Genomic DNA, 22,437 nt, shown 5'->3' on the forward strand with positions numbered 1-22,437 from the left:
CATATATTTCCATCCACTGCACATGCTGCTTTTCTCTATCTTTGAAACTGTCTACTCTGCCCGGCATCCCAGACCTAAGGGTCAACCCGGAGACTCATGCCCATATCACCGCTGCAGGCACACTAACTCCCGATGTCTTCAGGGATCTGCAATTCCAAATCAATCCTCCACAGAATTCTAGCACATTTGACAGAGTTATAAAAGAAGTCAGCGCGAATCTGCTCATTTGTGCCCTTAACATTTGTCAGATGTTGCAAATTTACTTCATTTGAAATGTAAAAGATATGCAGTTGTTTATTTTCTTTCAGATTGATATTCTGTTTTTATTCCTTACCTGACTGAGCAGCAGGCATTTTTGATGAAAAACATTTTTAAATAAAAACCTGGGACCTTTTAAGTAGGAAAGGACTAGAAAATGCCAGCCTATTGTCTCTTGTACTCTGTGTGTGTGTGTGTGTGTGTGTCTGTGTGTATCTGTGTGTGTGTGTGTGTGTGTGTGTGTGTGTGAGAGAGAGAGAGAGAGAGAGAGAGAGAGAGATCTCCCATCTCCAGAAAAGCACAAGGTCTCATCTTCCCCAGTAAATAACTAGTAAGTTTAATTCACAGATAGGTCACATAACTGTTATCTTGGCTGGCTGCTGTGAACTCCCTTAAAGCTAAAAGTGCTTTTAGCATCTCACCAATTATGATTTGAGCAAACACTAAAAATCCACCTACTTTCCATCTAAGCCTAGGCCAAAAAGAAATCTGCTGTTTCATCTATGCCTCGAAATGCAGGAAATGTCTTCTGGTTGGTAGACTAGTCTGACACTCATCCCACTGTTCCAAACAAACCCCCTTTCACTACCCTGAGTCACACTGCTACAGCATGAATCACTTCGTGAGGGCATATTCAAAGAGTGGGTAAGAACTTGTAAGGCTGAGAGCAGAAGACATAATTGCCTGAATGCCAGCATTATAATACATAATAATTTAACAATGACGAGAAGAGAATCCCAAGGAATGAAAAGTTATAATAAGGTAGAGAATTATAGGTGAATATGTTTTTTCAAATAAATATTTTAAACTTGCAAACCTTTCTTAAACATATACATTTTTAAAGCTATAATCCAATCACACTTATTATAGGAATATTATGAGAAGAAAGCCTAAAGTAGGAGTTCTTTAGAAAGTCTTCTAAGCTTTCAGGAATCATTTTCTTTGCTTGCTTATTTCAAGGGTTTTCTTAAAATTCTAAAATCAATGTCTATTTGAAATGTCCATTTTGGGGGTGCCTGGGTGGCTCACTCGGTTAAGTGTCTGACTTCAGCTCGGGTCATGATCTCACAGTTCGTGAGTTCAAGCCCTGTGTCGGGCCCTGGGTTGACAGCTCGGAGCCCGGAGCCTGCTTTGGATTCTGTGTCTCCCTCTCTCTCTGACCCTCTCCTGCTCATGCTCTGTCTCTCTGTCTTTCTCTGTCTCTCAAAAAGAAGAAACGTAAAGAAAATTTTTTTTCTTTTTTTTTTTTTTTTAACATTTTTTATTTATTTTTGGGACAGAGAGAGACAGAGCATGAACGGGGGAGGGGCAGAGAGAGAGGGAGACACAGAACCGGAAACAGGCTCCAGGCTCCGAGCCATCAGCCCAGAGCCTGACGCGGGGCTCGAACTCACGGACCGCGAGATCGTGACCTGGCTGAAGTCGGACGCTTAACCGACTGCGCCACCCAGGCGCCCCAAGAAAATTTTTTTTTCAATGTCCATTTTGTATATGCAAGAAAACCGAAAGCCGCGGAGTCCATCTGCACAACCAAAATCCTTCTTAGGAGAGCGCTGACTTTGTGTGCTCAGAGGTGCAAATTCTTTTTTTTTTTTTTTTTTTTTTTTAATGGATTCTGGGCTTTCTAATGGTAGGTGCTGCCCGGTACGCTGGCACCTAGAAAGAAGGTGTCCGCTCCTAAATAGATGTATGAAATGAAAATGGATAGAAACCAAGTACTGTGCTCCTGCTCCTCGATTCCCCAGTGAGCAACCTCGCCCCGTTGGTCTCGCTGCGCCATCGTGGCTGCTAGAAGACAGGCAAAGAAGAGCTGCGGCCTGACGTCCTGGCAGAAGCACATACTAGTCTAGAACGTGCTATGTGATTCTGTGACACTTACGGTGAAGGGATGACTCATCCCTGACAGTTATAAACAAAAAGGGAAGCCAGCACTGTCTCCCGGAGACAGGGAGTGAAAAAAGTAATAATTAATACAGAGAGGAGGAACCAGACCTGTTCCGGGCCCTATTATGGCCACGTGAGAGGGAGGTCTGATCTCGGGCTGTTCCCTGGAAGCTGTCTTCCTTCCTAGCACCTCAATCAGTGCCTGGCGCTTCGTGAGCATCCAATAAACAAACGTGGAATGGATGGATGAACAAATGATGCCTTCACTACTCTTCAGTAATCATGTGTGAAATCTGCTGTCTTTCAACCCGTATCCCACACATTTATCTGCAGTTGCTGTTTGCCTCTACTCTAAGAATAAAGCAGTGAGTAAGTGAGCATTTTGCTCCTAACTCGATCAGGGGAAAAGAATCTCAGGGAATCATAAGAGTATCCCATAATTCCCACTGTGAGTCACAGTGAATTCCTAAAGAGATTTCTCTTGTAGAATGCATTCTGCACAAATCTACAGAATCTGCAGAAGTTGGTATATTCACCATCAATCTTCTTGACAACATTAAGAGAATGAACAGAAAGGAGGTTGCTACCCTGCAAACACCAGAAGTGACCTCTTAGGTTTTATCTTTGATGTAAAATGACATTATCTTAAATGCCAAGAAGAAATCGCTCAATCACTGAAGAAGCCTGACCACTTCCTAAGAACACTGGCTCTTACTGGGGAAGACTCCTTAATCTATGGTTCATGGCACATCACGGAAACTCAGTTCTGGCCGAGGAGGAGTATATTAACTGATGGTTCAAACAGAAGACAGCCATATACTCAGGTAGGTCGCAGATGTCTTTGTTTTCTCTACACTTCTGACCTCAGGTTCACATCACACAGAAAAGAAGTACACAACCGACGCGGCCTCGACCTCAATCCCTGTCCCTGTGTTCTATCTACCTTTACCATCCGTTCTCCTCCCCCGCCATTCTCACAGGACTGTTGAGAGATTTTTCCTGTTTGTTTTCACACAGGATGATTCCTCTTCATCTTTATATGGTTCCAAGAACGATCACTCTTACATGTCAATTACATATTAAGGAAAATATCTCTCTATCCTTGCTACATTATAGAAAATGCCTTGCTGAAGATATACTGAGTAGCCTCTGTGCAATCTGCCTTGCAGCTGTATTCAACAGTGATCCAAACATCCAGTACCACAGATACAGATAAAAGCAGGAATCTGGGGGCACCTGGGTGGCTCAGTCAGTCGAGCGCCTGACTCTTGTTTTTGGCTCAGGTCATGATCCCAGGGTTGTGGGACTGAGCCACACATCAGGCTCTGTCCTGAGCTTGAAGCCTGCTTAAGACTCTCTCTCTCTCTCTCTCTCTCTCTCTGCCCCTCTCCCCTGCTCAGGCTTGCTCTCTCTCTCTCTCTCAAATAATAAACAAACAACAGGAATCGGAAGCTTTATTGTCTTGTCACTACATTCATCAAAGCAGAGAGACAAAGTAGTAGCAAGAGGAAGAGAGAAGAAGGAAGGGAAACCTTTCACTTCTAACTTTGTAACTTTACCTTTTGTATTATTTACCTTTTAACAATATCTTTCTCTTCTTTCATTACAGAAGTATTTCATAATGACTTATGAAGAACTTTGTCTCTAACTAGAGCAGGATAATAACTGTAAGTAAGCTGGAACCAGAGTGACTTAGGTTGGACAAGAGGAAGGAGTGCCAACATGGCTGTCAGGGAAAGGACTGGTAACTGACGGGGAGGGAAATTCTCTTCTCGAGGACACTGATTAGGACACCCAGGGAGGAGGGGACGGACTGACGGTGTGCCAGACACTGTGCTAAGTGCTTGACACACACCCTCTCATTTAGGCCTCACACCAGTCCTCAAAGACACGGACTGTCACCCCCACCCCCTTGCCAACGAGGGAACCAGCACAGCCACACAGTTAACTGACAAAGCCAGCACGTAAATCCAGGTCCGACAGACTACAGAGAGCATGTTTAAGCAGTTACTGAAGGTCCACTGTGTGTCGGGAACCGTCCGGGCTGACGTTGGGGAAGTTCTGAAAGAAGGATAAGGGATGGACAAGGTGACTTTAGGGATCCTAACAATCCTAGTTCCCGGGTTAAAAAGTATATCCTACCAAGCAAAGGCTCTGCCGTGAGACAATCCTCAGGGACTCAACTGAGATGCCAAGGAAAGAAGTCAAAAAGAGTATTTTTAATAACCCCAACTGTCTGCTGACAGTACTTTCGGCCTCTGAGTCTCTGAAATCCCCACCCCAACCATCCTCAACTCAAAGTGAAACACGCAGAGCTCTTGGTGAAAACACAGAGGGAAGCCTCCGGGCCGAAGAAAGAGGTAGACGGGATCCTGGAAAACAGGTGAAAGAGGAAGATGAAGACTATAATCTCTGGCAGATTTTCTCCCTAAGAGCTAACCCCGGAAGGCCGCAAATTGAAGCGCTGGTGGTGATCTGAGAAAACACAGCCTCAGACTCAAGCCGTTCTTTTTCCTTTTTCAAGAGCATGGAAAAAAACCCAAAAGACCACAAAAAGCCAACCTGCCTCTAAACCACCCGTACCCTTACCAGGTAAATTAACCTGCAGTAGGTGTCTGCGGGTCTCTTGGCTGAGAGCCACACGTGTTGGATGGCTACGGCCCACTACATATGTCAGCGTGTGTAGGGGAAAGGCACGAGACAAGCTAAATAGGATGAGTACAGGCTCATAGTCTGGAAGGAGTTTATACTTCGCATCTGCCTGAACCTCCGATACCCTTTATTAACGACACTTTAGTTCTCCTTTCTCTTTGCCCCATAAAATCATGGTTTCCTTACTGTAATTCTCTCTCGAGAGTATCATTCTCCCCCTCATACGTATTAACCCCAACTTTGGGTCTTTTGCCTTGGAATGGCCATTTTTTAACCTAATTCCACATACTATCTCCTAGTCCTAAAAGGTATCTTCTTGCCCTCAGGACCTTCACCCGGCTTTCTTTGTGACTTTTTACCAATTCACCGCTATTTTTCCACCTAAAGACATTCAGGAGAAGATATGGTGTCTAACCAAAGGGAAGCAACACACAACAAGTTGAGTTTTATAAGGCACCATCATAAACGCCAATGACTAGACAAAAATTTGAGAGAAGCTGATTTTCCAGCAACACTGTTTCGTAAATTTGGACGTTAAAATTTTGCTAGGAGCCTGGAGCCTGCTTCAGATTCCGTGTCTCTCTCTCTCTCTGTCCCTCCCCTGCTCACACTCTCTCTCTCAAAAATAAATAAACATTAAAAAAAATTTTTTTAATAGGTTATGCCCATTGCTAGCTGCTGGCTGAGGGTTATAAAGAGAAAACTTTATGACTCCAACTGGTTAGAGTTAAAAGTAGTGAGGAAAAAAAAAAGGTCTACTTGCAACTCATTAGAGCTTGCCTAGAAACATTAGTCTACCTCAGTTCCCTGAAAGATACCCTACCAGACATCACCCTGAGCCAATGGCCATGTCAGCGTGTGGCAGTCTGGCTGCCAGGTGACAGGTACATTCATCCAAAGGGTGGGGACACACAGGCCAGCAGAATAACTGTCAGTTCTGTAAGTGCCACCGTAAGTGAAACGCCACAGCCAGGCTGCAGGAGTCCCGGCTCAGACTCAGAAAGTTGAATCATTTCAGCTCCTTTCTACTCCTTTTCTCATAGGTGTTCACAGGAAAAATACACACACACACTCCAGACTGAGGAAACTCTGAAGCAAACACCCATGTTCCACTGGACTTGTAAGAGAAGGTGGTAGTGTACGTGCCAGAGAGGGGGTAAGGGTGGGGAAGGGGAAGTCTGTACGTTGAGACAGATCCAGTGAGCGTGGCGAATGGTGAAATACGTCGCCAACTGGAAAGGACTATGTTTTAACACTAAACGAGGTTACAGAAACTAACGGCTTGACTCTGTTCCTCTGCTGCTGAATTATGAACTGGGAATCTCAGGGGACCCAGAGCTACAAAGCTGGGAATACCAAACACTAAGGGGCCGTGTGGGTCAGCATATTCTGGAACAAACTAAAAACGGCTAATTTATGAGAGCTTTAAAGTACCATACTAGAAGAATGACCATTGTATACAAGGGTAGGGGGAAATTCTGCTTTGATAAATTGACAGTTGAAAATGAACATCTCATTTCCCCTAATTCAATCTTGGTTTCCTTGAGCTAAGTGCTTCCTTTCTTTATCACCCTCTGCAAAACCAAATGGAAGGGCTGTTTAGAGCTAACTCACTGGTCCCAAAAATAACCAGAGCTAAACAAAAGAAAAATCTTTTTCACTGGCACAAAAATCTTCAAGGTGGCTGTGAACTGCTCCCGGCAGCAAGCTCCCGGCACTGAGGCCCGTGAATTTAATGAAGACAGGAATCCGACCACAGCGGCGGAGCAGGCCGGAGCTCCACAAAGGCAACTAAGGCTTCTCTGAGGCACAGCATCAAGGGGTTCCAAACTTAGAACCGTTGGGGTCCGTTGCTATTTCTACATCAAAACCACTGGAGACGAAAGCAGATCCGGAGAAACACTGGCTAAGGAAGCCTCACAAACCACATGAAACAGAGCACAAGAGCCTAGAGAATTCCTCAAGACTGGTGAAGAATATTCCTCAAGAAAGAAAATCCGTATTTCTGTTGTGCAGAGAGAGAAGCTGATCTGGTGGCTCGACTTCCCAACCAAGTGACCTCCTCTGCCTACCGGTACCTCAGTTGAGTTCTCAGCACACCGCGGGGGCAGGCAAGGGGGGCTCTTCTCAGGAAGATGAGTGCTCAGACGTGCACCTGGGGAACGGCTCTCACTTTCCTGTCCAGTGCTCGCTTGAAGTACTTCAATTCATGGCACAAAAGTAAATGAGCATTAAAAATTAAAGCCAATAAGATGAAGGGATCCAGAGAAATCAATCAAAGAACGTGCCTCTCCCGCACATGGCTTTACTCACATTCCCAGATTGTTTTTTAAAAGGCAAGAACAGGGGGGCGCCTGGGTGGCTCAGTCGGTTAAGCGTCCGACTTCAGCTCAGGTCATGATCTCAAGGGTTTGTGAGTTGAGCCCCACATCTGGCTTTGTGCTGACAGCTCAGAGCCTGGAACCTGCTTCGGATTCTGTGTCTCCCTCTCCCTCTGCCCCTCCCCTGCTCACTCTCTCTCTCTCTCTCTGTCTCAAAAATAAACATTAAGAAAATAAATAAAAAAGAAGACAAGAACAGGAAGAGAATCACGGCCCGGCCGACAGCAGTTATACCAGCCATCTAACGGTATTTTTTAAGCTGCAGGTCATAATGTAGCACCTCACAACATCAAGTTTAGTAGGTTTCTGTCATCATTTTTGCTAGATGAAATCAAATAGAGGAGAAGATAACAGTGTGTTTTGCAAAAAGTAAAAGTATTCTTTCATGAAATTTTATGTCAATATGTATACGTGTATACATACACACACACACACACACACACACACACACATATATGTACTAGGTCTTGATATAAAATGTTATTTCTTTTTTTTATTATTTTTTTTAATGTTTATTTATTTTAGAGACAGAGAGACAGAGCACAAGCTGGGGAGAGAGCTGGAGACAGAATCCGAAGCAGGCTGCAGGCTCTGATCTGTCAGCACAGAGCCAGATGCAGGGCTGGAACCCACGAACCACGAGATCATGACCTGAGCCGAAGTCGGACACCCAACTGACTGAGCCACCCAGGCGCCCCTAAAATGTTATTTCTTACGGTGAATGAAATCCTTCACGTATATTTTAAGTAATGTCTACACTCAATGTGAGGCTCAAACTCACAACCCTAAGATCAAGAGTAGCATCCTCTATTGACTGAGCCAGCCAGGTGACCCCAATGAATGAGATTCTAAGAAATTCTGAGAAAGTCTGAAAACCACTGAGCCACTGGAACCTGAAAGAACCAGACCAGGCCAGTATATCACAGAAAGACTGTGTATGGCTCAAGTATTCGTGAACTGTGAAGAAGGTTCGCGGGTCAACTGAGCAGCCTCGGTCAATAAACAAGGATTACTGTCAGAGCTACCATCAGGGTCCTCCAAGAACCCTCTCGGCAACCCTGGAGCTAAGGATCGTGAGCTCTCCGTGTGAAAACAGAGGAAAGCCGCTGCCGAAACTCAGCTCAGAGAAAACGCTGGCTTGTGCACACAGCCCCTCTAGCATTTATCAAGATAAAAGAAATCTGGTCTCTGGAAGGAAATGAGATGACACTTTCTACTTCTGAAGTCTCAGAGGCCATGGTCACAACCAAAGGACTCATTCATTGACTAGAAGATCAGGCGTTTTAGAACAGGGGTAGGTAAGGAGGCTACGAGAAAGCAGCAGCAAATTTCCTAGTCCTGCTAGACTAGCCCTTCCTTTCTGGCACAGCTGACCAACGTGAAGAGACTCTCTGTTCTGAGCAGGTCTGCATTCTTTTAATCTTACCCACTCCTGACCCCTGACAGAGTCACCTTCTTTGCCGAGCCTCACTCGGTCTAATCAGTCAGCCCAGTCCTAGCTAGAGGGTAGCAGAGGAAGCCAGCACAAGAGCTGAGTCCTTCCTAAGTGGAGACAGGAATACCAGATAGTCAATATGATCTGTCGGAAGATGCTCCAAGAGGTGTAGCCCTCTCTCGGGAGTTCACTTCAAAAGAGAAGCAAAGACGTTCTTCAGATGACGGGATCTCCGTATCTCCTTACACTGAGCCAGACCTGCTCTCGGGTTCCCGAGCTCCTTAGAAAGTAGGAGACGTGGCCTGTCCCACTTAGTACATAATGGCCAGGTCTACGGAAAAACTCACAAGATTCTTCACTTGGCCTCGGCTCTAATAAGAGCGTGAATAATCTATTACCTTATCGTTCCTTTTAGAAAGGGATTCTGGCAACACCTTCCAGCTGAGAAATGAAAAAGGATTTCTAGCCCTGACCATGGTTATTCTGTGAAAGCCTGAGGTGCAAGTAGCCCATTCCTTCTGTGGCAGAAAAGGAGACAGGGGGGCAAGGAGAAAAGTACATTGTGCAGGGGCTTGCAGCAGGGTAGCAGAGGCAGGGATGGGCACTGCTGTGGCCTTGGCTTTCAACTTTCCAGGTTATGTGCTCTATTGGCTGATGCTCAGAGCCCAGACTATAGAGGGCCAAACTACTTTCTGAGAGAGCTCAACTACAGGAAAAGCCGGTGTGTGTGTGTGTGTGTGTGTGTGTGTGTGTGTGTGTGTGTGCGTGCGCGCACCACTGAAGGAATACGAGACGGGTACCTGTAAGAGGGCATGGTGCATCGTCACCTCCAGTTCGGCTAAAACATGGGCAGCGTCCTCACCGTCCTCTTGGACCTCCAGGTCCTCCTCAGGGATGGTCTCCCAGTTGCCCTGGTGAGCAACCAGCGTGTGCACTAGTTCGTACTGGCCCGGGAGTGCCAGGCTGACCCGAGTCTGAGTCCCATAGGTGAAGCGGAGGCGCCGAAGCTTACAGTTCTCCTCGCTGCCCAGCCTGGCGGGAAGCACCCGCACCCCCAGCAGCAGGTTCAACAGCTGACACTTGACATTACAGTCCTGGCCGAGGATCAAGATGCAGGGCAGGCAGTCCACAATCTGCTGGAGGTACTTCTCTTCCTTAGCTGGAAAGGCAATGCAGCTCAGCTGGCCTGGTTGGGGAGGGAGAGGGTGAGAAGGAGAGTACAGAGACACAGTGAGGAGGGGTAGACAGAGACTCGCACAGAGACCCAGTCAGGACGGCCGGGCCCTAGGGAAGAAGTATCTCAGAAGCCCTTGGTTGGACAAGACATCAGGAAAACATCTCAATCAGAACAGGCTCCTCAAATATCAAACAGAAGTCCCCTCCGTGGTTTGTCCCCAGAGCAGGCATCTCTACCTAGAAAGGTGGCAGTGACCCGATCCCTTCCCCTTCCTTTTACATCCAGTGGAGGGTCAAGGAGTATACAAGGACTCAACCACAATCACAAGATCACTGACATGACAGAGCCAGAAAGGATTACACTAATCAGGATGGGAACCCAAGGAGAAACTGTACCTGAACATCTGAAAATGAAAACCTTTGTGACAGAAGACCGAACACTTGAACGTAAGGCCCTTTTAAATGTCTCCACCATCTGCAGTGTTAGCTTATCTTCCTCATTTATGACATATTTTATAACTAAATGTGTGAGCTAATCTTTACATATACATATATCAAAATGCAATGTTATTCAAGTTTGCCGAAGCTCCAGAATCTTTTCCAGTTCGTCTCTCTGATGGCGGGTGACGGCATCCCAGCTGCCAAGTCATCTGTTCTCTTAAAATTTCGGGTGCTCAGTTAAGATCAATATCGCCTGACCAAATCACATTCCTTCGGTTTATGGATGGCGAGACTTCGGTTTATGTTCCTAAAGTATGAGAGACCTCTGCCTGGGAAAAGGAACCAGAAATTCATCAACCTGAAACACTCAGACTCTGAATGCAATCATTCCCGACTCGGGTGCCGGTGCCCGCTCCTGCCTAGGATTCAGGCAGCCCCTGTGTTTGTTCAGAAAGGCCCGGACCCTGGGTTCTTAGGCTGTAAGAAGGCTGGTCTCTGGGCAGCCACACACACCTTCACTGAAATGTTGAAAGGGATTCACTTCAGTCATCTCACCATGAGCTGTTGAACCATCCATGAGCTGTTTACTTTGTTCATGTAAGGGAGGTCTAATTTGTTTAAGAAGCACTTCTACTTCGGAATGTACCTGTCCCATTACAAATCCTCAAACCTCCTTCTCTTCCACAAATGGCACCACCAAAAGGTTTCAAGAAGTCTGCTTTTACCCAGACCCCTCTGTGCGTCTCATTAGGCCCCTCCTTTCATGCGTGTCTCTAAGACCAGCACCTGCTGGACTGACTGTAAGTCCAGCCTGCACGTGTACATCAGCAACACGGGACTCCGAGACAGGGAAATCTACTCTCCTGGGAAAGAGCTGGGTTGCTTTGAGAAAGAAAGGAGTGGTGACAGAGTGCCTAATTGTGTGCAAGGTATTTACCAAGCACAAGAGTAACATACCAGCAAGGGGTCTAGTCTTTTTGATCCACAATCTAAAAGCAAGGGGAAGGGGTGCCTGGCTGGCTCAGTCGGTAGAGCATGTGACTCTTGATCTTGGGGTTGTGAGTCTGAACCCCATGCTGGTGTAGAGATTACCTAAAAATAAAAAGGAAAGGAAAGGAAAGGAAAGGAAAGGAAAGGAAAGGAAAGGAAAGGAGAGGAGAAAGGGGAGAGGAAAGAGGGGAAAGGGGAGAAGAGAGGACAGAAGGGGAAAGGAGGAGAGAGGAGAGGAGGGAGGGGAGGAGAGAGGAAGAGAGAGGAGGGAAAAGGAGGGGAGGGGAGATGAGAGGAGGGGAAGGGAGGGGAGAAGAGGGGAGAAGAGGGGAGAAGAGGGGGAGAGGAGGGGAAAGGAAGGGAGAGGTGGGGAGAGAAAGGGAGAGGAGAGGAGGGGGCCTTGGTCAATTGTTTGTGTGACCACCTAGCAAGTAGCAATGGGCTAGTCCTGAGTCCCTTCCTATCTTGTTTTATCTAAACAACACTTATCATGGTCAATTCTAGTTATCTGTTTATAGTGATCATAAGCAGGAAGGGCCATATTCTTCTCTGTATCCTCAACACCCAGCACAGTGACTGACTCCTCGTTAAGTACTCTGGCTTATGCACTTGCTTGCTCGGTGTAAGAATCTATTTATTGTGGGGGTGCCTGGGTGGCGCAGTCGGTTAAGCATCCGACTTCAGCCAGGTCACGATCTCGCGGTCCGTGAGTTCGAGCCCCGCGTCAGGCTCTGGGCTGACGGCTCGGAGCCTGGAGCCTGTTTCGGATTCTGTGTCTCCCTCTCTCTCTGCCCCTCCCCCGTTCATGCTCTGTCTCTCTCTGTCCCAAAAATAAATAAAAAACGTTGAAAAAAAAAATTAAAAAAAAAAAAAAGAATCTATTTATTGTGGGAGAATTATCTTCAGAAAGCTGTAAGCAGCTCCAGCAAGTACTCAGAAAAGTCTAGTACCATGGTGAATAGTTTAGGGGCAACTGTTATTCCTAAAAACCTTCATGTCAACATGGAGACTGGACCTGGACAACAGAATAAGGCCGACCCGTTCACCTCACAGAATTTAGCTCCAGTAGTGTCCGTCTGAGCCGTGAGAAGGATAGATTCGCCAGCTAGAGTCCCTCTCACCCACACTTTCTATCCCTTCCTCTTTCCCCAGTGCTGCTCGGATTCATAGATAGGTGTCCAGGTGAAAGTCCACACCGACAACCTTCGTAACTCCTACAACAAAAGTTGACACATAATAAAAAAAAAAATAAACCTAAATGAGCGTGGAGAGTGGATAAAACCAACCAAATGGCTGAACTAAAACCAACTCATCACTTTTCAGGACCAGAGGGAGAGATCACAAAACCTCTGAGACAAAGGGCCAACTATAGGAGAGCCAGTAAAACATGCTCCATCAGCCAAAACCACAGGAGACACACCCCGTTAATCATCTGACCCAAATTATCACCCTCCTCCCCAATCTCTGTAGTGACACAAACAGCCACCACAAATAAACCAGCTAGGGTCAAACCACCATAGACCACTGCAGTGGGAGAGGGGGCTGGTGCTGAGCCCAGTTCTAATATGTGTTTCCAGGCACTCTGCTGGGCTCTCCGTGCAACTAGTGGACTGAAGAAAAATCTTCCATGTGGGTCTCGCCATCTGTTTTTCAACGCGTCACTATTCAAGCCCTTTGCTTCTGCCACTACTCTTTAGCTTTTTCATTGATCGCTGACACAGGTGTACCACATTTGAACAAGGGCACGGACAGAAACAAAGTCAACCCTAGATCATTTCACAACCCGCCTCTCTCGGCAAAGGGCTCCGGAGGGAGGAGTGTATCCCAGGCTCCGCCGCTCACTAGCTCGGTGACTTTGGCAATTCACTTGAGTTTCCTCGGCCTTGGATATCTCATCTGTGAACTCAAAGAGCCGCATGACATCATCTCCGACATCCTTTCCAGCTCCAAAAATTCCAGGGCGCCATCAGGTTTTAACGGGTCAAAGAAGACCCACTGAGGGGGATGGGTGGTTGGTCTGGTTGTTTTATCTGTGAATTGAATCAGGCAAGCTCTCCCTGGACTAAGATAACTGCAGATCAAAAAGTTGACTAAACTAGCCAGGGGTTCCGAGGATCTATGGAGAGTGCATTTTTAGCAGCGAAGGAAGGAGGAAGAAAACCGGCTTCAGAGCGGGAGCAGCTGTCTCACTGACACTTAAAGGACTTCTGAGTTAATCGGGTTCTCTTTTGTAATTAATATAACAGCATCTGCATATGGGGCTGCCAGAAGGGACCAGCAGGACTTCTCAGCGGGAGCACATTAACCCTGCCAACGCTAGCTGCAGGCAAATTCGAATCAAATTGTCTTAAGTGCAAGCCAAGGCTCTTACTTCTTTTCTCGATGCCTCTTAAATACAGATCGTCTTGGTTAGGGTTCCTTCTAAACACAGGTTTCCACCTGGAAGGAGGACAAGGAGAGGACCTACAGTAGCAACCCATTTGGTTTATTTGTTTGCGACAGTGAATGGGGAGCAAAATAGACCACCCCAAAATATGCCTCTCTGGCATTTATTTTTAGCCGGCTATTTAAAAATAAACAGCAGACACAGGTGAAGCTCTCTGAAAACTGAGTACAAGTTACCCTTTTGTAAGAAACATTTACATTTACAGCCGTAGGAGGGAAATCTCCATTCGCAAGGGCGGCTCCCTCTCTGTACCAGGAAGACAGAGATGAGTCTACATCTCTAGAAACTCTTATCTTAATGCAGAACAAACGTTTACCCCGTTCACAGTGCTTCTCTCGGTGACCTCCCAGGACGGACTCCCCGCCCCCAACGTCTTTTGTCTGTAGCTGGAGATGATGTTTAGGGTGGTGGCGTGGGCCTTTTTGGAGAGTTTTTCCTTGCTCCCTCCCACGTACATGGGAGGTATACACGTTATACACGGTATATACGGGAGGTATACACATTTAAGGTGTTTGCTCTTCTCCTGTTTATGTGTCTTTTTATCTCAGGGGTGTCTCGGCCAAGAACCCACTAGAGCAGAGGAAAAATTACTTTCCTCCCCCACAGTAACACTTACTAAGCCCTTTCTAAGTACATCTCTTTATTTACTTCATCATGTTTAATGCCCACAATTCTACCAGACAAGGACCATTATTATCCCCATTTATAGATGAGGAACCAGTAGCGTAAAAAACAAAACAAAACAGAGCCCACGTTTCTCCATTTATCTAAGCAGACGAGAGATGGTACACAGGACGGTCCAGGAGCTGGACCTACGTCTCAGGGGGTCAGCTCAACACCTGGTAATAGACAGTGACCTTGACGGATGGTGGAATATGCCATCCCCAAATGTGCCACTTTTGACATAAGGGTGTTTTGAGCTCAAGGCATTTGACACACGGCACTATAAGAAGGGCGCTGTGACCTCCCCTTTTTCTTCCTGAAAGCAGGAGATAAAACCCCCATCTGGAGGATGAACTCGCTATACCAGAAGGAAAGCAACGTTCTTATCACCAGAGACCTGGAGTCAAGGCCAAGAAAAATCGGTACAAATAAGCCTTGTTAGCCTAACCCTTATCTACCACTAACTGCTCTAGCCCGAGCTCCTCTGCCTTGTCACGTTTTCATAATTCACTTCTTTTTGTCCAATTCAGTCTATATATGCTCAGCTCTGTTTCTTTGGCCCTTCAGCTCTTGTGGGGACTCTCATGTACATGGAAAATGTAATAAAATGTGTGCGTTTTTCTCTTGTGTACCCATCAAACATCGGTTTAATTCCTAGGCCTGGCTGAAGACTCCAGAAAGACAGAGGAGAAATTTTTCCTCCCCCAGACCCACTACATTTTTCCCAATTTGGGGCCAAACACAATTTGGTGATTGCAGGACCCCGATTTAAAGAGGACTGACAGAGTCTCTCTGAAAACTGCCCCAAATCAGGAGGAATAAATAAAGCCCGTGGGGGAAAAACAACAGTAACAACGCAGTGTTACCACTAGCTGGTTGGTACACGCTTTTAAAGAGAGTTGTTATTATGCCGGAGGTCTCTAGAGCCCCTTTTCTAAAAGAAAAGGTAGGTGCTTTTCAGAAAAATTTGTCATGCTCCTCTTATCCGTTTGGATTATTATCCTTTATGTTTCAGTTCTGGACGATGATAAAAAGGGAGAACTGGACGGAAGAAATGCTAATGACCTTTTTACGTCTCTAGTGACCCATTAGGAGAGACACTTTATTTGAATTGTTTTTGGAGTAATGGCAAGGGATCTAGGTCAATACTCGCTCCTTGCCTGTCTTCCATTCCCATCACTAATATACACTCAAGAGGTTAGCGAAGGCCAGGGAAAGGGGCAGTCCATGGCCAAGGTAGGGAAGGCACTACATGGAGGAGGCGAAATGGGCTCTACCTTCACCTTATATTATTGCAACTCACAATTGCAATACTATAATCGCCACCAAGGTTGCAATTGGCGGGGTTGGCGGGGCTTTAGAGTGAATTCAGGTCTCAATAGTTACTACTGCAATCCTTGCTCCTGGTACCCAAGGATCTCCCTCCGCTGGGTAAAGTGTTTTTACCTCACTTTCAGCATCGAACTTACAGTCGTCTCCAAAAGTGAATGACATACACGGGATTTTATGGGAGGATTTAATAACCTGCTGAGGCAATCAGTGGATCCAAATCTGCATTTCCACAAACAAGCAGTGAGGCGTTTTTATTTCTTAGGAACTGCGAGTGCCAAGAGCAAAGGACAAATGCTAAGTTGAGAAATGAATGTTATACAGTTTTCCACTACCATAAATTCTAGTACAAGCGCCAAGGTATTGGGCTACAAAAATCCCAGGAGCGGAGAGAAAGAATTCTGTCATGACACATTCATTTATCACTCCCAAACAAGCTCTGACCTTCAGCTCAATTTAAAGGATTCTGAATTACAGAGGAGACATTAGGAACACAGGAGAATTTAAGGAAAACGTACGCCTAGGTAGTCTGGTCTCAGAATCTTCAAGACCAAACGGCACAAGTACATTGAGGCTGGAGAAAATGGTTTTTGGAGATGAGAGATTGAAATGTTCTCGAGCAGCCAAAGCTCTTGTTGAAAGCTGAAAAGTCAGGCTGGCAGAAACGTCAGTAAGTTATCCTACCTAGAGACCACGTTGAGGTCTCTCTGACAAGATTTTTTCTTTTTTTTTTTTTTTTTTCATGTTTGTTTATTTTTGAGTACATGACCAGGGGAGGGGCAGAGAGAGGTGGAGACAGCATCCAAAGCAGGCTCCAGGCTCCAACCTGTCAGCAGAGAGCCGGATGTGGGTCTTGAGCTCATGAGCCATGAGATCATGACCTGAGCCAAAGTCGGACAGTTAACTGACTGAGCCACCCAGGTGTCACTCTAACCACTTTTAAGAAGAAGATTGTCCTGGCACCTGGGAAGAGGGAGATGGCATCCCCCCAGAAGCTTATATTCCCTGGGAGCTGTGAAATGAAGAGCCCACACTTAGCAGCCTGCTGACAAGTTTCCCTCTGGGCAAAACTGCTCCTGAGGCTGTCACCCTGCGGAGGGAAGGGACAGGCAGCAGGCAGCTAAAGCTGTAATTTATGGGATGCAGAGATGGAAGCAGTTCCTCCAAGGAGGCCAACCCCAAACTTCACAGAGGGCTTAGCTTCTGTCATTTGGGAGCCAGCCTCCCACACCTAGTAATCATCAAGAATGAGTCCATGGTGGGAATGAGTCAAAAGGACACAGGAACCAGCTCAAAGGGAAGGGGGGGGAGAGGGGGGAGGGGGCGGGGTTCACTGACCAAATCAAGGTCAATTAGGCATAAAAAAATCTCTTAAATGATAAGAGATCATAATCTATTGGAAAAAAAAATTCCCAAGTCCAAGTCCACACTGATTGAAACAGCTAAGCAAAAAAAGAAAAGGAAAACTCTCCCTTACTACAAGAATACCAACTACAAAATACAGAAGGGATGATGGCCAGAAGGGATGACGGCTGTGAAAACCACACACACACACACACACACACACACACACACACACACACACCAGCACCGAGGCAGGAGGGAGCTGTCAGTGCATGCTAAGGTCCGGTGGAGGGAGGTGTTTTCAGAAACAAGATTCTCAGCGAAATCTTAGAACACCTCCCGCAAAAGACTAACCAACTGCAAAGGGGAAAAAAAAAATGGTGACTTTAAGGTGGAAAGACCCAGAGGACACCAACATGACCAGTGACCAAGCTTAACATCTCCAGATATGGGGGGCTGACATCAGGTACCCCTGACGCGATGCACATTCCATCGTTTCCACGCCCCGTCCTGCTAAAAGCTCAGGACCAGAGTCTAGTCATGAGGACAAAACAGATCCTGGTTGAGGGTCATCCTATAGAATATAAAACCTACTCTTTAAACCTGTCGACATAAATGCCAAGGAAAGGTCGAGGAACTGTTCCACGTTGAGGGAGTCTCAAGGGACATGACAACTAATGCAATACGTGTTCCTGGATAGGATCCTGAATCAGAAACAAAAAGCGTGGTTCTTGGGACAGTTGGCAAACCGCGGGCGAGGTCTGAGCGCTGGATGGTAGCGCTGAGTCAGTTAACTTCCTGACTTGAGGAGTTACACGCTAAGCACGTCCTTGGCTGGGAGAACGGCACACTGGAGTGTTAGAGGAGAGAAAACAACCTGTCTACAGTTTGCTTTCAAAAGGTTCAGACAAAGAGTAGATACAATAGAGAAAGAGAGTGAGGGAGAAAGAGAACATGAGCAAACACAAAAGCAATACTTTAACAACTGGGGAATCTGCACAAAGTGGGTACAAGAAGCTCTTTGTACTGTTCCGGCAACATTTATGTAAATTTAAAATTATTTCAAAGTAATTTTGTTTAAATGGGCCAGAAGGATACCTAGCAAACTGTATCCAGCTCTGGATCTCACAGGAAGGAGATGGAGAGACAGAATTTTACCAGAAAAACAACAACAGCAACAACCACCACCCAATAGGTAAAACACACACACATACACACACACACACACATCAAATACAGTAATAACAGAATTAAAGCAGTAACAGTTTTTTCACTATCCCTTACTTTTGCCCTGAGTCAGGGGAGTTCAAGGCATTAATCTAAGTAAGCTGTGCAGGATCAGATTTAGAACCGAAATCCTCAAGACTAAGCAGTACCGACAAAGATGCTCCAGGATAGGACACACCTCTGAAAGTTACGGGTAACCATCCAGTTCACTGAACAAGAGCCGCACAGAGAGGCATGACCTTGCACTGCCTGCAGGGGTCCCTTCTGATTGCTCGGCAGTAGGGACCACCTCTCCACCTCTTCTGGAGTACAGGTGTCCTTCTTCTGTAACCACTTGTGTCCCACAGTTACAAACTCTCTTCCAAGTTTGAGCCACAGAACCACTCCATTTCTGCCCACGGAACGAGAGGCAGTCGAGCAGGCCAGTTTCTCAATCAGGAGAGACGGAGATCCCCCAGTGGGGTGTTGTATGCTGAAAGAATAAGAATGTCTTCTCTCCTCCTGGCCGGTCTCCCTCCCCACACATTCCTCCTCACCCCTGCATATCTCCAAAATATTAAAAGTTAAGGCTAGGGTATGCTGTACAGAATATTCTTCAAAAAATCAACTCCATATTGGTTCAGATACTGTCCCTCTAATTTAAATGAAGAGTGAGCTTTTATTCAAATTAGTCTTGAATCTAGCTGCATTTATGACAGGGCCTTAGTCTTTGCTCTGGAAAGTTTGGCTTGATTTAAAAACAAACAAACAAACAAAAAAAAACCCTGGGAAATGTAATTCTCTCCCCATATATAGAATGGAAAGGGTAAAAAACACTAAGCTATAAAATATGTCCAGCATAAATAAGGCACTAAAGTTCTTAATCTGATGAAGCTGAAGTTGGACTGTTTTGTTCTTTTTCTTTACATTTGAACAAAGAAAAGGGATAAAAGCACCTTTAAAAAAGAAGTGAGGGGCACCTGGGTGGCTCAGTCAGTTGAGCGTCCAACTTTGGCTCGGGTCATGATCTCATGGTTCGTGAGTTCCAGCCCTGCATCCGGCTCTGTGCTGTCAGAGCCAGCTTTGGATCCTCTATCCCGCTCCTCGCTCTGTGCCCCTCCCCAGCTTGCGCTCTCTCTCTCAAAAAGTAAGTAAAACATTAAAAAATAAAAAGAGGTGGGGCACCTGGGTGGCTCATTTGGTTAAGCGTCCAACTTCAGCTCAGGTCATGATCTCACGGTTCGTGAGTTCGAGCCCTGCATCGGATTGTGTGCTGACAGCTCAGAGCCTGGAGCCTGCTTCGGATTCTGTGTCTCCCCCTCTCTCTGCCCCTCCCCTGCTCACGTTCTGTCTCTCTCTCAAAAATAAATTTAAAAATTGGGATGAGCACCGGGTGTCGTATGGAAACCAATCTGACAATAAATTTCATAAATTAAAATAAATAAATAAACAAATAAATCAAAAAATAAATAAATAAAAAATAATAAATAAAGCAAGTGTGTTTTGTGAGTGTGTGTGTGTTTAATCAAAAGCTGTTACGGGTACATAACCTATCATCATTCCTCAGGACAGCTTTGAGGCATGACTAGTTAGACAAGTGAAAAGCAAAACAATCCTCAAGTCCTATTTCCCATCTTCCTGCCCAGCGAACACCACCCCAGGGAACGGAAGCACGTTACAAAGCCCAACTCCAAAGAGAGTTGTGGTCTAAAGCTTCCCACAGCGCATGGCACAAGGCCGGGGAGTCGGTCCAAACCATTCACGCCACCTGCTAAAGAGGACACAAAAAGGCACCACACGTGATGGGCACTTCAGCCAGGGGCCCACAGGCCATACTAATGAGTCCCCATGCTCTGACCAACTTTCCTTCAGAGAGTTTGGGTTTGGACTTGGGAGTACCATCTAGAAGGGGACTTTCCCAGAGAGGCTGACTGATGGCTCTAAGCAAGGGGCACATATCTCCACCGCTGCTACATCGATTCTCCTTTTGGCAAAGAATTAAATCAATTTTCAAGCATCGGGTGGCCTATACTTAGACTAGAAATCCTTCAGGGGACTCCGGTCAGACCTCTGAGAGAATCCAGAAAGAAAAACTGCATCTTCCACATGGACTCACCCTCTGTACCCTTGCTAGGAACAACACCATCAGACTCCCTGGACCACAGAAGAAGCAGAAGTCTTCATCCTTAGAGATGAACTATTTTCCTATGAGACGTTAAGGAGCAAATTCCCCTTAGGTCTTGACACATGTGGAGAGAACCTCATGTACCCACGTACCTCGTATTCTTCACGCTGGCTTCCCTCTGAGGAAGTCTGAGAAAAGATATGAAGGCAAAAGACGCTCTAACGATAACTTTTGCCAATGCACTGTTTTTTTTTTTTTTTTTGTTGTTGTTGTTGTTGTTGTTGTTGTTGTTGTTGTTGTTTTAAGTAGGCTTCATGCCCAGCGCAGAGCCTAATGTGGAGCTTGAACTCACGACCCTGAGATCAAGACCTGAGCTGGGATCAAAAGTCAGACGCTCAACCGACTGAGCCACCCAGGCGCCCCAATGCATTCTGCTTTTGAGCCACACAAACAACACAATTATAATTACTCCATCAAAGGCAGGTCGGGGCTAATTATCCTGAACTCTGTCAGAATTAGCAAAGCATCTCAACTCCTTTTTCTGTCAATGTCGTTTAATCTTACAACTTCCCATACGCCTTAGCCCAAGCCCTCACAGACAGCTAATAGTTAAGTAGGTAACCAATTTGTAGAAAATCCTCTGGAGGGAACGCGAGGAAACACTAATCCCTCCTTGCATAACGTCAACTTGAAACAGCATCAATTAGTGGGTCTGTGGTTCACCATTGTATGTCCTGTGCCCAGTACTGAGTCAGGCGTTAATAAAGATTTGTTGAGTGAATGAATATTGAGGATTTACTTCCCTTATCATGGTGAAGCTCTGGCCTACTGGGACTGTATGCAACTCCATCTTTGGGGCATGAAAATCATTTGAGTATCAGCACAGAATGCAACCTAGCCTCATCAGTCATGTCTCAAACGCATCATTGTTCTTTTCTAGGGGCCCGGCTAGTAAAATGTGGGCAAATCGACAAAAATCCCTGTCTTTCATGGGGGGTGGGGAGGGTGTGGGAAATGCCCTTCTGAAGTGGAAAAAGCAGCATTCCAATATCTACCATCCGGGGAAATATTTAACAGGTATTTATCTGCCTGTTATATATAAAGCATTATGGCGGGCTTTGCAGGGGGTACAAACATGAATAAAACACAGTCTTTACCCCCCAATCTAGTAAACGGGATAAAACAAAGATACCTGTAGCAATCCCAGAAGCAAACAGAACATGTTCTGTATGTCCAGAGTCTACAGGAATTGAGCAACAGGTACAAGGGGAAATTCATATTCCCCTTTACTTCGACAACATATGTTTTGAGGTTTTATTTTCAAAAGATTGTTTTTGAGAAGTACATTTAATGCAGGAAGTGAGACAGAGAATAAAAGCATTAAGAAAGAGGAGGTGCTGGGAAAGCAGACAGAGCAAAACAAAATTTAAAGACCAGAATGGATTTTTGTTTAAATCCATGCTTTCTTTAAAAACCACTTGCAGGGTGCTTGGGTGGCTCAGTCAGTTGGGCGTCCGACTGGTCCGACAGGTCATGATCTCGAGGTTCACGAGTTGGAGCCCCGCATCGGGCTCTGTGCTGACAGCTCAGAGCCTGGAGCCTGATTTGGATTCTGAGTCTCCCTCTCTCTCTGCACCAGCAACCCGCCCCCCCCCCCCACCCGCCTTGCTCATGCACGCTCTCTCTCTCTCTCAAAAATACATAAACATTAAAAAACCACTTGCAAGGCTGAAGAGCTAAGTATACTGAAATCAGTAATGACAGTTAAGACTAAACTACACATATTGCAAATCGTGAAGGTAATCATGTCTTTTCTTTTAAAGGCAGGCAGAATTATCCGACCCTTTCTAATAGTGAGCTGCCCTGTGCCATGGGAAACAGATTACCCTAGGAAAGGAAGCTTAGGAAGGGAAAGGCTGTAGAGGGAAAAGGTGCAAAGAGTTATTACTGTGTTTGGGAGAAGCCACTTCTTCCCAGGCTCCCCCCAGGGAACCGGAGGTAGCAAAATCAGCAAACTGGAGCCTGGGACCCTAAATGTCAGGGGCTGGAAACTGGAATACGAGGCTAGAGGAGGTAGGGTCACATTACACTCAATTCAATCAGATAA

At 46.0% G+C, this 22,437-nt stretch overlaps 1 protein-coding gene and 1 long non-coding RNA gene across 3 annotated transcripts in view; one reads left to right on the forward strand and one right to left on the reverse strand.

Annotated features, from left to right (window-relative positions):
• Window positions 1-22,437, reverse strand: part of DSTYK (dual serine/threonine and tyrosine protein kinase) — a 49,313-nt gene that overhangs the window by 21,248 nt on the left and 5,628 nt on the right. For both annotated transcript variants that reach the window (XM_042975371.1, XM_042975372.1), the window contains exon 2: window positions 9,411-9,796. In XM_042975371.1, coding sequence (XP_042831305.1) covers window positions 9,411-9,796 — 386 coding nt within the window. The remainder of the gene's footprint in view (window positions 1-9,410; window positions 9,797-22,437) is intronic.
• LOC122235703 lies at window positions 2,476-14,947 on the forward strand. The gene is made up of 3 exons (XR_006213697.1): window positions 2,476-2,966; window positions 3,752-3,809; window positions 14,653-14,947. It is a non-coding gene; the product is annotated as an uncharacterized LOC122235703 (long non-coding RNA).

The sequence above is a fragment of the Panthera tigris genome, chromosome F3 (genome assembly GCF_018350195.1).
Source record: "Panthera tigris isolate Pti1 chromosome F3, P.tigris_Pti1_mat1.1, whole genome shotgun sequence".
Taxonomy (NCBI): Eukaryota; Metazoa; Chordata; class Mammalia; order Carnivora; family Felidae; genus Panthera; species Panthera tigris.